At 40.7% G+C, this 13,322-nt stretch overlaps 1 protein-coding gene across 2 annotated transcripts in view; it reads right to left on the bottom strand.

Annotated features, from left to right (window-relative positions):
- Nucleotides 1–10,645, bottom strand: part of tnrc18 (trinucleotide repeat containing 18) — a 58,314-nt gene extending 47,669 nt beyond the window's left edge. For both annotated transcript variants that reach the window (XM_089018172.1, XM_089018173.1), the window contains exons 1-2: nt 10,480–10,645; nt 8,674–9,042 (exon numbers count right to left, since the gene is read on the bottom strand). In XM_089018172.1, the coding sequence (XP_088874298.1) occupies nt 8,674–8,881 (208 nt within the window). In that variant the 5' untranslated portion in view covers nt 8,882–9,042; nt 10,480–10,645. The remainder of the gene's footprint in view (nt 1–8,673; nt 9,043–10,479) is intronic.
- Nucleotides 10,646–13,322: the final 2,677 nt, after the last annotated feature.

The following is a 13,322-nucleotide window of genomic DNA, read 5'->3' as shown; positions in this document are numbered from 1 at the left end:
CACATATACACACACACACCTTCCTGTTTGAATATTTTTGTGAGGTCCAGGTAACCCCAGATAAGGAGTGAGGACTACCCTTTCTGAAATGTTTAGAGACAAATTAGTGTTACATTTGTACACCAGATGTCCCCCTAATTGCGTTTCACACTTCAACATCTTTATAGACCCTCTAGAAGCCTTTAGAATGAAAAATTTGTGAGGACCGGCCAAAAGGTCCTCACTTGTCAAAAATGTCCTCCCGACATATGGTATAAAATCATAGTGGTCCTCACAAGAATAGCCGTACAAACACACACACACACACAAACGCAGAGGTCTATCAGTCTCATGTTTAGCAGTTGTGCACACGTGCTACGCCGGTGTGCCGTTTGTCTACCTCTGACAGGTTTATTGTCGCGGGGGCAACAGTGCCTTGTGCTTTCCCTTAAAGAGCCTGTTTTCGTTCCTGAAAGATTCAATTTATCTGAGAGGGGACGCGTCCTCCGTCTTCTAGCACACACACACACACAGAAAACACTGTGCCTCGTTCACTTCTATATAAACACACGCAGTCACTACATTAGCATGAAACGTAAACAGACGCTATCCGAGCACGGTGGAAGATAAATTGGTATTGGCCGGGATGTCGCGGTCCTGCCCTACAAGCTGCATGAATTATATTTGCACTCGAGTACTTGAACAGTATGCTTTGGTGTACGAGAGAGTCGGAACGAGAGAGCATTTGAATTCGTCCGACTGCGTACGAGTGTGTTGTAGTCAGGATACATGTCTAGGCGGAGAGTACCTGGCAGCAATAAGCACAATCACATGCTCCTATTCCAACACGCAAGACATTTCTTCTCATACAAACGCATCTCTTGTGAAAAGAAAAGTGGGACAAAAATACAATACTTCCCACCCCGTGGGGATTTGAAAGCAAGTGAGTGGTCTTTGTTCTCAAGGACTCATTCTCAACACCGTCGTAGGCTCCCGTTTCACTCCAGTAATCATTTGGTTACTCGTCCGCATACGCACGGACTGCTAGTTTTCCCTGTTAGCTCATTCACTGCCATTGCCGAATTTATTCGGGAATTGAAAATATGATGTAGAGCGCCATTCCCGAATTAGTTTGGGTTTTGTTTTTTCTTGCTTGGGTGTCGATAAAGCGCTGGCCAGACCTCCGGCAATGTTTTTCCCTTCCACAATGGGGCAGCATTTTAGATGTTAGCGCTTTGTTCCGGATTTGGCCCGCGGGCCTTGACTTTGACACCTGTGCTATAAAAACGTTTTTCTGATGTCAGTTAGGAAACAAAAAAGTGATGTCGGTTGTCCTTCAAGGCGTGGTGAAAAAATTAGCAACATCATTTCGGGTTTAAAAGTAGTGCGGCATAGAGAGTTCAGATATGTTTTGGGTTCCATTTTGAAAGGTAGCAAAAGATAAATGGCGAACAAAATGATGCCATTATTCGTAAATATGTCGGGAATGCGGATACAAAGTGGAACAAAAGTTGAATTAAACTATCATTTTAACTGTCATTCATTCACACATTGCAGAAAGAATACAAGTTGTAAGATAATGACAGCTTGCTTGGTTGTCAACTAATCACGAGGAGTAAAGTCATCCGTACAGAACCGAGGCAAGCAAATCTTTTACCACCAGCGGGTGAGCACTTTCACACAGTCACATATCAACTGAAAAATCAGTGCCAGCGTCTGCAGTGTGTAAAAATACTTGTGGTACAACAACAACAACTTCTTCTTTCAACATCGCAGGGAGAAGCCAATGTCGGGTGTTAAAAACATTATTGGCTTTTGCACTCTGAGAGAAACAAACTCAATCCTTGAGTGACTTTGTCCTCCATTTCAAACGACAAAAATAAACAAATGAACAGATAAATAAATGAACAGATAAATAAATGGCTAAATATTAACACAAATAAATAAATAAATAAATAAATAAACGAATGGGGGCATGGATCATTGAGTAAATAAGTGATCAAGTAAATAAATAAAGTAATTAATATCAATACACTGGCAAATAAATAAAAGATAAGTAAATACATAAATGAATAAATACATGTACATGAATGAGCAAATAAATGAATACATAAATAAATAAATACACTGATAAACAAATAAAACTAAGTAAATAAATAAATAAGTTTATAGAAATAAATACATAGATACATACATAGATAAATACATAAAAATAAATAAATAGGAAGTAAATCATACGTGACTTAAAAATGAATACAAAAATAAATAAATATGTAAATTAATGCAATGATAAATAAATAAACACATAAATGAATAAATGAGAAAAGTAAGTAAGCATGAAAATAAATAAATAAATAAATAAATAACGTAATTAATAAAATACATTGGCAATTAAAAATAAATAATAAATGAATAAATGCATAAACAAATTAATTAATACATAAATATATAAATAAATATACCGATAAAACTAATAAAATAAGTAATTAATCTAATATATGTATCTAAATAATTAAATACAGTAAAGTCTCGTTATATCGATATCAGATATATCGATAGTCCCGGTTATATCGATACTATTTCTATGCACGCACGGAGAAAATTACATGCAAACAGGGTCGGATATATCGATAGTCCCGGTTATATCGATATTTTTTCGGACTCCCTTGAATATCGATATAACGAGACTTTACTGTAGATAAATGAATGCATAAGTATCTAAATAAACACACTGATAAAAGAATGAAAATAAGTACAGGAATATACAGTAAAGTCTCGTTATATCGATATCGGTTATATCGATAGTACCCCTTATATCGATACTATTTCTATGAACGCAAGGAGAAAATTTACATGCCGCAGGATCGGATATATCGATAGTCCCGGTTATATCGATATTTTTTCCGACTCCCGAGAATATCGATATAACGAGACTTTACTGTATATATTTAGTTAGCTAGATAGATCTATCTAGCTAGATCTATCTAGCTAGATCTAGCTTGATAGATCTGGCGAGCTAGATCTAGATAGATCTGGCTAATTAGACTGGCTAGCTAGATCTAGCTAGTTAGATCTAGCTAGATAAATCTAGCTAAATAGATCTAGCTAGATAGCTAGATAAATAAATTGATGGGAAGATGGCTGCCAGATTTTCCAGGTAGTATAAAAAGAAAGCCGGGCTTTATTTGATAACTCACCGGGTGCTTGAGTTCAAACCGTTTGTGGTAATTAAAAGTGGAACATTGCTCCCATTTGCAATTACCAAATAAGTGTCACGTGGTGAGGCCGCCGTTTTATGATTGCAAGCACGGCACCGGTATCTCAATCCTGTTTGGTTGATGTAATCTGTGGGGATTTGATATTGAAGAGGAGCCGTAAAAGCAAACGACCTGTTTCATAAGGCGGCGTGTGGGCTGGTGAGTGTGCGTGAGAGAAGAGTCAGTAAGTGAGAGGAGGGAGTGGGGGGGGCAGGGGGGTCAGTGTGTGGGCAGAAACAAACAAGCATACCCGCTTTCCAGAAATTGAGTTCAAAATGGAACGGTCATCGGGTGAATTTTGTGAAACGATCGTCCAGGCTGACAATGAGGCGCTCTAAAGCAATCGTACACGTGTAAAATTCCAGTAAACCAAGATTCTAAAACGATCTAAATAATAACAACGACAACAATAATAATAATCATAATACATTTCATTTATTCAAAACTCTCAAGGACACTTTACAGTCACAGGATAAGTTTTTCAGCGGGTGAGCAGCGGCAGCCACACGCGCCAGCGTTCACTCAACAAAGTCAAAGAAATGGAAAGTAAACGTGACCAAAGTGTTTTTTTAATGAGTACAAAGTTGTTTTTATCATTAATATTAGCAATTATTACAACATTTTCCAAAGTCTAAAGGAGTATTTGGGGTGTTAGCGTAGCTCGCTAGCGCATAACAATGACATCGCAATATTTATAGTTGTTTTTTTTTTAACTTTATGTTACTTCCGGGTTGAGTGAACGCTGGCGCGTGTGGCTGCCGCTGCTCACCCTCGACGAAAGCAGAACATTGAAGAGATTTTTAAGAACCACTTTTGAATGTTTACAAATTTTCTCTGAAAACTACTAAGTCAGCATCAGTAACGAGAAAAGGGGCTTATAAATGAAATGTATTATTATTAATACTGTATCTATTAGCTAGCGAGCTACCTAACTATTTATTTGTTATCTATTAGCTATATGTTAGCATTCTATCTGGCTTGCGAGCTATCGTTTAGCTATCTAGCTGGCTAGGTAGCTAACTATTAGTGACTGTATCCTGTGACTGTAAAGTGACCTTGAGAGTTTAGAAAGGTGCTTATAACTGAAATGTATTATTATTATTACTGTATCTATTAGCTAGCTAGCTAGCTTTCTATGTGAGTTACTTCCGGGTTGAGTGAACACTGGCGCGTATGGCTGCCGCTGCTCACCCACAGAAAACAATTATCTAGCTAGCGAGCTCTTAGCTAGCGAGCTACCTCACTATTTATTTGTTATCTATTAGCTATATATTAGCATTCTAGCTGGCTTGCTAGCTATCTAACTAGCTATCATGTAGCTATCTAGCTGGCTAGGTAGCTATTAGCGACTGTATCCTATGACTGTAAAGTGACCTTGGGAGTTTTGAAAGGCGCTTATAAATGAAATGTATTATTATTATTATTATTATTAATGCCCAAAATGTTTGATTTTTTTTTTTTTTTAGATGAGATAAATTAATGTTTCATCCAAATCTCAACGCGGAAACATTTAACATATTTCAGCGCATGTTTGAGCGCATCTAAAAGAATTTCTTAATAACATGCAGCTGCGTACTTTGCGGCTAGTTCATAAACAACACTAGTGAGTAATTGCCTTGTTAAACGCAAACAGTCGTGCACAGGTTCACATGATGGGGTGGAGGGGGGGGGAATAAAAACCGTGCTTGTTAGACTCCTACTTGAGAGAAAGTTGTTGAAAATGTGTCCTATTTTCTAATCTGCAAACCTTTTCTGGAAAAGGTGGTGGGCAGGGTGCGGAGGGTCCAGTCGGATTTTCCGTGCCTTTGTCTTGGTTCTTGTAGGGCAGGGGTGTCAAAGTAGTTACATTGTAGTTATGGTTTCCTCTCGAGGGCCGATATGAATTTGGGGAATCCATTAGAATGTTTAAATCCCTTCAAATATTACATATAGAGCACACAGCAAATTAATGAATAACTCGTTTTCAAATCTGAAGTCAAGTATAATGACTTTTATTGTGGTTGACATCCAAAAATATGAAATTTTGGCTCAGATTTTAGCAATCATCATGGAATTTAACAAGTTTGATTTGCTTTCGCGGGCCGAAAAAAATGATGTGGTGGGCCGGATTTGGCCCGCGGGCCTTGACTTTGACACCAGTGTTGTAGGGTGTGCAAATCCTCGAAAGTGGGAAGGGCGGTACCAATGTTTTTTTTTCTGCCGTATTAACTATACGTTGTCGTATTTTTGTGGCGGACCCGAAGGAAACCGTGATGGAAGAACACAGGATTGATTCAATAACTGCTGTGTAGAAATGTCATAGCGCCACCTTTGACGTCAAGGTTTACTTTCTCGTACCGTTTGCTAGCCATGCGAGCAAGATGTTTCCACAGCTCACCCCGTGTCCTTTCGTAATGACTTGCAGATGAGTACAAAAAAAGGTTTGGACCACTCCTCGCATGTTTTGAGAACTTTTTTTTCAGGGGGAGAGGCAGCGCCCAATACAGAGAACATTGTAGCTGCAGAGCCGCAAACGGTTGCCTAACGTCGGCCGCGTTAGTCACTCTGAAAACAGGAGGTACTCAAAAACAAGCGGTACTGTGTCATTTTTAACGGCGACACAATCGCAGCCGCGTCAACCTAAATCAAACATTTCCAAAATAATGTCCGCCGCTCTGATGAGTTGGCTTGGAAATGTTTTTCCTTGCCGTGCTTCAAACTATAAAGCATATCTGGAGGGGGGGGGGGGGGGGTAAAAAAACGGTCAAGCTGCAACACACCCAGTCAATATACTATTAGCTCCTTCATGCTGATAGCAAGGCTGACATGGTGAGTGTGTGCATGTTGAGTCGGTGGGGGGGGGGGGGGGGGGGGGGTTTGACAAATGAATGCTCTTTACAGGGTCCTGTTTCATTTGACCAGACACATAGAATAGTGTTACCTGTAAAGCTTTATGTCCCTGAAGCTGAACAATTCTGGGAGGGGGTTGGCGGAGGCGGGGGGTTGCCTTTAAAGCTGATGACATCCTGCCGTCACACCTGCGGTACGGCGAATTGTTATCACACTAAAGGAAGACTTTTTGTGTGTTTTAACTCATTCACTGTTTTTTTTGTCATTGTCACTCGAATTCCAAGACCCACAGAATATTGGTTTTAGGGTTACATAAACATTCAATGCGGCGTTATAAACCTGAGACTGTCTTCTTTCATCAGAAAAAAAAGAGTTAATTCCTAAATTATATGCAGTTATATGATCTTGAAATGAGGGTGGCTGTCCAAAATAAAATGCAATACATCCATATTCGTTCATATAGCGCTTGAACAACAGCTCTAAGCCGGAATAAAGCTCTAACATGGACACAAGGGAAATGCTGCCCCCTTGTGGAAGGGAAAAACAATGCCAGAGGTCTGGCCAGTGTTTTATCGGCACCCAAGCATGAAAAAAAAAACCGAACCAATTCAGGAATGGTGTTCTAGGTCCTATTTTCAATTCAGGAATAAATTAGTGAATGGGTTAATAACAATTATGACTGTGACACATTTACACTAGAACACAGGTGTCAAAGTCAAGGCCCGCGGGCCAAATCCGGCCCACCAAGTCATTTTTTTCGGCCCGCGAAAGCAAATCAAACTTGTTAAATTCCATGATGATTGCTAAAATCTGAGCCAAAATGTCATATTTTTGGATGTCAACCACAATAAAAGTCATTATTCTTGACTTCAGATTTGAAAACGAGTTATTCATTAATTTGCTGTGTGCTCTATATGTAATATTTGATGGGATGTAAACATTCTAATGGGTTCCCCAAATTCATAACGGCCCTCGAGAGGAAACCATAACGACAATGTGGCCCGCGGCAAAAAAATGACTTTGACACCCCTGCACTAGAACATTGGTGTCCAGGTCAAGGCCCATGGGCCACATCTGGCCCGCCACATCATTTTATTCTGTCCGCGAAATAAATCAAACTTGTTCAAGCCTGAACCTAATTTTCAAATATACCATGTAAACCACAATAACAGTCATTATTTTGGACTTCAACTTTGAAGACTAGCTTTTCATTCATTTGTTGTGCGCTTTATATTTTATATGTGGAGGGGATAAAACATTCTAATGGCTTCCCCAAATTCAGAACGGCCCCCGAGAGGAAACCATAACTGCAATGTGTCAAATGAGTTTGACACCCTTGCTCTATAACATATTTCCCCCACACCCATTTTCATTTGTTCCAAATTCAAACAAAAAATTAAAAAAATAAAAATATGGGGGCGTGTTCATCTCAGAAGTTTCATCATCCACTGCACTCAACGTGACAAGCAACACACAAACCGCATTTGACAATAAGATCGAAAGAATGCTTCCCTTGGTCTGAAACATTAGCATCTCTTGGGGTTTAACGTTGAACAGAAACCAGAGAAACTGTAATTGTATATCTGTCTGCAGCTACATGACTTCATGTGTGGTGGGGGGTGTAACACGATGACAGTATTTGTCAGACTTTCCATTTTCCATCCCCCCCCCCCCCTCCCTCAAAAAAAAAAACTCATACAGCTGTAACCTTTCCTCTTATTCAATGTATGTGGAGAACGAGAGGCTTGTGGACATACCCCCCTGGTTGGCCACAAGGCTAAGCACACATATACAAAACTTCCATTATTAATAACATGAGCAGACGTGACAAGGCGGCGCAACTACACGGTAAATCACCAGCTCAGAGGGGAATAACAAACACTGCATTTGATCTACCGACTGGTCAAGTCATGAAAAAACACTCACTAATCAGCTACAATAACACAAGACGGTTGCTTTTAATGCTTTATAACAAAGTCCCTTTCACCATAAAACGCATACGAGTAATCGACTGACCCTTTCTACGTTTATTTCCCAACACAGAGCCTGAGAGAAATAGAAAGAAGAGAAACAGCCACCGGCAGGCAGAACGTTCCCAGAGAGGAGCGCTACCAAATGGTACAGATGCACTGTCACGATAATAAACACTGCAAGCAATCCAAGTATATCACATTGCTGCAACATCACACGTCGAGCAGTCCAATTCTGACAACATTTGGAACGTGAACGGCGGTTTAATGGTCCACATGCAATCCAAATGCATTGCACTCTAGCCTGCCCCACTGCTGTGCTCCCGTTTGGGCCAAGTACTTTTCCACTCATGTGTTGCCCATCGAAGAAAAAAAACGTGGGAATCCTTCACACAATGTCATACTTTCATATCTCAAACTTGGCCTTAGATTTTTTTTTATTGGCATTGTCATTTTTACAATCGTAACTGCCTCCATAAACCAAGTCGACATCTGGTCTGATTTCCAACATTATATATAACATCAATGAACAAAAGTGACACTAACAGCCCGCCATTTTACGTTAATAGTTTATCCTTAAAGAGTGTATTTTATGAAACTCGTGGTGGCATTAAAGTACAGCAAGATTATTTACTCACTGTGGTGTCCGTGGAGGTTAATAGCCGATGGTAAGAATTTTCCCGAGTGGAGCGGCGGCGGATGAGGCGCGGCCAAGTGGCCGGAGGAAGGAGCGATCCTCCCGGCTCCTCCGGCAGCCCCGAGTCGGTGAGGCTCCGCGGCGAGCCCCGCCAGCAATGGGGGAGGTACGTGGACGGATCGTGGAGCTCCGAAATCTCTGCCATCCATTATCCGCAACGAGGAAAGTTAGGATAAGAAATTGTCCTTTCGGATTGGCGAGCTATTCCGGAAAAAAAATCCAGTTTGGGCTATAATAGCAATAATAATAATAGGAATAATCTCTTTAGTGGTCCGGGAGATTCGGACTCGTTTTCAGCCATTCTGATGACCTGTGAAACAAAACAATCACTTGATTAAAATAACACAGAAAACGTGCATTTATAAAAAGAAACTAATTCCTTCGTGCGTATTTTCATTATTTCAGCGATCAGGCGGCGCATAGGTGCAATGACGCAGTTCGTGGGGGAAAAAAAAACACTAAAAACGCACTGATAGTTCGCTGCTACTCGTAAATACTTTAATTCAATGTATAATGGTATTTAATCGCGATTGTAGATAAATGGACAAGATTGTGGTTCGACGTTAAAGCGTAAAAGAGGCGCTCCGCCCCCCGATGCGCAGCGAGCAGTCAGCCGCGGCAGAGCTTCGAGTCCCGGGGAAAGGCGACCAGAGCCCACCGGTCAGTGGCTCCATGAACATACTCGGCAATTATTTCACGGTTACCCACGCGTTGATATTTTTACGTATGTTTTACACTAATCAGCTTTATTTTTTAACCGAATTTCATACGCGTCGGTGCACATTCGAAAATAAACAAAAAGTTGAAAATGGATAGCCGTCGTTAGTCACAGCTATGGTGCCTTTTTATTGCACACAATTTTAGTCCGGGGGCGAAGCCATCCGGGATGGATCTGTGATAGTTTAAATACATTAAACATCTCATTTACAATCAAAAATAGGTCGTCGATAGATATACATATATATTATTTGAGGGTTTTTTCGCCCGAGTTTGACCTACTTTGTAAATGAGCTTTCCGCATGCGAGCACAGCGTCTTAAAATAAAACTAAAATAAATTACTAAGGGGGGAAATAAGTGGAAAGCGACCATCTGCACATATCGTGAATGCCTTTGCGCGAAAATCCACGAGTTCACTTGCAATGGGAGCTGCAAGTAACTGCGACTTGTCTTTTTTAAAATTATAAATGCATCCGCTGATCACAACTGAGCAGCGTTAAATCGCCCCTTAACAGAAACGTGACTCAACACAGCGTGGTGTTAAAAGAAGGGAAAAAAGAGTGAAAGTGGATTTAACCTTCAAATGCTGCAAACAAACATTACAGCAATGACTCGTGATATGGCAGGCGGGCAGGATCACTTGCACACGGCTCACTCGACAACAGTTTTGTTTTCGGAAACCAGCAGCGCAAACAGATATTTTACTTCCCAGGGCAATCTTAATGAATAAGTACGCGGAGTGAAGACAGTTTTGGGGGCTGTGATCTTCGTGTTTTCGTGGCGGAGAAACACGACATTAAGATTAAGAGCCACGTTTCAAAGTTTGCAACCATTCCGTTAACGGCTAAACTTTCCCAAGCATTTGTGGGGGAGTGTTTTTAAAAACTCAAGTTTTTACTCCGCAGTTAACCGCCAAGAACCTCCGCGCTTGACCAAAAACAATGTTGTGAGCAAAAAAACTACAAATCGCTCCGTTTCTGTTGTAAAACGACAGAGGAAAAAGTACAAAAACAAACTCAAATCGCTTACTTGAAAAGGGAGGGGTTTAAAAGAAGCGATCACACCATTTCAAAAATGGTCTCGCAAAGTGCGTCCAAGTTGCTCGGAAAACTGCTGTAGTCCATTCCAGGCTCATACGAAGGTGGACTGCGGGAGTAAAAAAGGGAAGAAGGAGCCCCCCCCTCCGTCTTACTCCTCAGCTATGAAACATAGCATTGTTTCGCAGGCCCCGCCCAGTTCTACAGCAACGCCCACTTAAAAATCCCCGCCCATTTCTCAGCGTTACATTCTCTGTGATTGGTTACATTTTATGCCCATCAAATGCCAAACACTAGCCCCTTTAGAAGGACTATAAAACCAAATTATGGAGCGAGAGAGGACGGTCTTGTTTCAAGGTCTCTTCTCCTTTCTCGACTGTGGAACTAGGCGATAAAAATTAAGGGTTGCTGGGGTGGTCGGTGGTGGTGCGAGACGACCCCCACGCACAACAATTCCACGGTGATTATGATGGAGGGGGAAATGTAGAGGGAAAAAAAGTTGCAGTGTTTTTAACGTAAATTAGCTTCAAGTGCATTACAGCAGCTTTACCTGTCAATGTAATAATTTTTGCCCGTATTGTGTCCGTTTTTTCTAGCATTTCAAATAATGTACGGCGTACTACACGTTTTATATGAAAAAAAAACTGGACCGATTTTACAAGAACTATTTTGGCTCAAATCCAGTTCGTCAAAACTGCTGTTAGCCAATGACAATGTTGCCGCCGATCACGGCAAACCAGCAAAAGTAATCCTTAATCGTATATACTTTTTATACATAAGATTTTATATAAATGAAATGTATTATTATTATACGGTCGTATTGATAAAAGCAAAACGTGCACATGCCCATTAAGCTACCTGTATTTCCGCTTGTTAGCATTTTTTATAATTTAAAATAATGTACGGTGAACTACAACTTTTATACGGGAATTGTAGTCATTTATAAGGGCAGCTATTAGCCAAAGTTGACAGCTAAGCTAGCATTTTACATCTACTAGTACAGTACCTGTGTGCGTGTGGCAACTTTCCATCTTTCACCTAACGGAGTGTTCGAGATGCAAATACATATACATACCCTAACTGCCCAAGGATGCCGTAGTTTGCTTACATTTGCATCAGAAGAGGAAGAAAATGTCATTGTTTTGGTTAGCTTCTGCAAAAACTCTACTGGAAGCTACATACGACCCCAGCAACCCTTCTCTCCTCCTTTCCCACTGGCTCTGAAGTTACTGCGAGTACGCCTTATGCACTTCCAACAAATGTTGATTAAAAAAAATCTGACACTGTTTCAAGATGCCCATGTCACTTCCCCGACCTCCTCCCATTCCTGATTCCTCCAGCCCCTCCTCCCTTTTTTCGGTGTCGGTTTCAAGGCGATCCCCCCCTCTGGTTGAGTAAAACCAGGAGGTTGCAGGTCCGCGAAGCAAGAATGACGCCCTTGCTTCGTCAATAAACGGAGAGATAAACAACTGAAATTAGATACACACGGTCGCTCGCTTGGTTCGGTGAGATCACCCCCCGCCCACCCCCAAGTCACAGAAAGGATCACGTATCCTGGATGAGGTAGAACTAGAGGCTGATGAGCCAGAGCGACTCTTATCCTCGGGACAGGACCCGGAGAGGGAATACCCAGACTGGGATGAGATGTATGCGATGTCCCGGGTATTGAGGGGGATTGAGGCACTCTTTTGTTCTCCTGCTTCCAACTGAGAATCCAGACAATGGGTGCAGATTAGCCTTTCATTGTTGCTCTCTTCACCCCCACAAACGTTTCATCTCTCTTCCTTGTTTTTCCCCCCCTTGTTAAATATTCCGGCGATAGTGGGGTGGTCTTATGGACTACCACTTTGGAGGTGGGTGGTTTATGAAAACTCATTCATGCCAAACAGTCCTGAATACATAACAGGTACACGATGCATAATATATGGTGATTTGTGGGAAAAAAATGGACAATTGAAAACCGATTGAGACTCTGCAATGAACAATCTCATAGATCGGCTAACCTTCTCACAGCAATGTCATAAAAACCAAAATGTCACTTTTGGAATTCAATGTCATCCTACAAAACGCCTCAGTTCCTCGTCAAGGTTATTACAGTGCAGCGTTTGAATGCATTTATCTGTTTTTCTATTTTTACTGATTCATTTAACACCCATACGCCATTTTTTTTCCAGTGTTACAGATGCAGTATCGCACATCTTAACGTCAATAAGTAAAGGTCACACGACATCAACTCGCTTCTACATTGGTGACCTATTTCACTTTTTTTTTAAACCAATCTCGGAATCATATTGTTGGAGGTTGCAGTCGATGGATGGTAAATAATTATAGAATATCTGATGAGGCAACCCACAAGGGACACAGCACAGAGACGGCATTGATTAATTCAGTTGGGGTTCACTGCTCTCTGGAAAAGATGTGAACATGAATAAATAATAAAATACATACATACATACATACATACATACATACATACATACATACATACATACATACATACATACATACATACACACACACACACACACACACACACACACACACACACACACACACACACACACACACACACACACACATACATACATACATACATACATACATACATACATACATACATACATACATACATACATACATACACATACACACACATACACACACACACACACACACACACACACACACACACATACATACATACATACATACATACACATACACATACACATACACATACACATACACACACACACACACACACACACACACACACACACATACATACATACATACATACATACATACATACATACATACATACATACATACATA

Source organism: Hippocampus bargibanti, linkage group LG17, assembly GCF_051943395.1.
Source record: "Hippocampus bargibanti isolate YZ-2025 linkage group LG17, ASM5194339v1, whole genome shotgun sequence".
Classification (NCBI taxonomy): domain Eukaryota; kingdom Metazoa; phylum Chordata; class Actinopteri; order Syngnathiformes; family Syngnathidae; genus Hippocampus; species Hippocampus bargibanti.
Note: the sequence above shows the minus strand (reverse complement) of the source record. Positions and strands in the feature narration are given on the sequence as shown.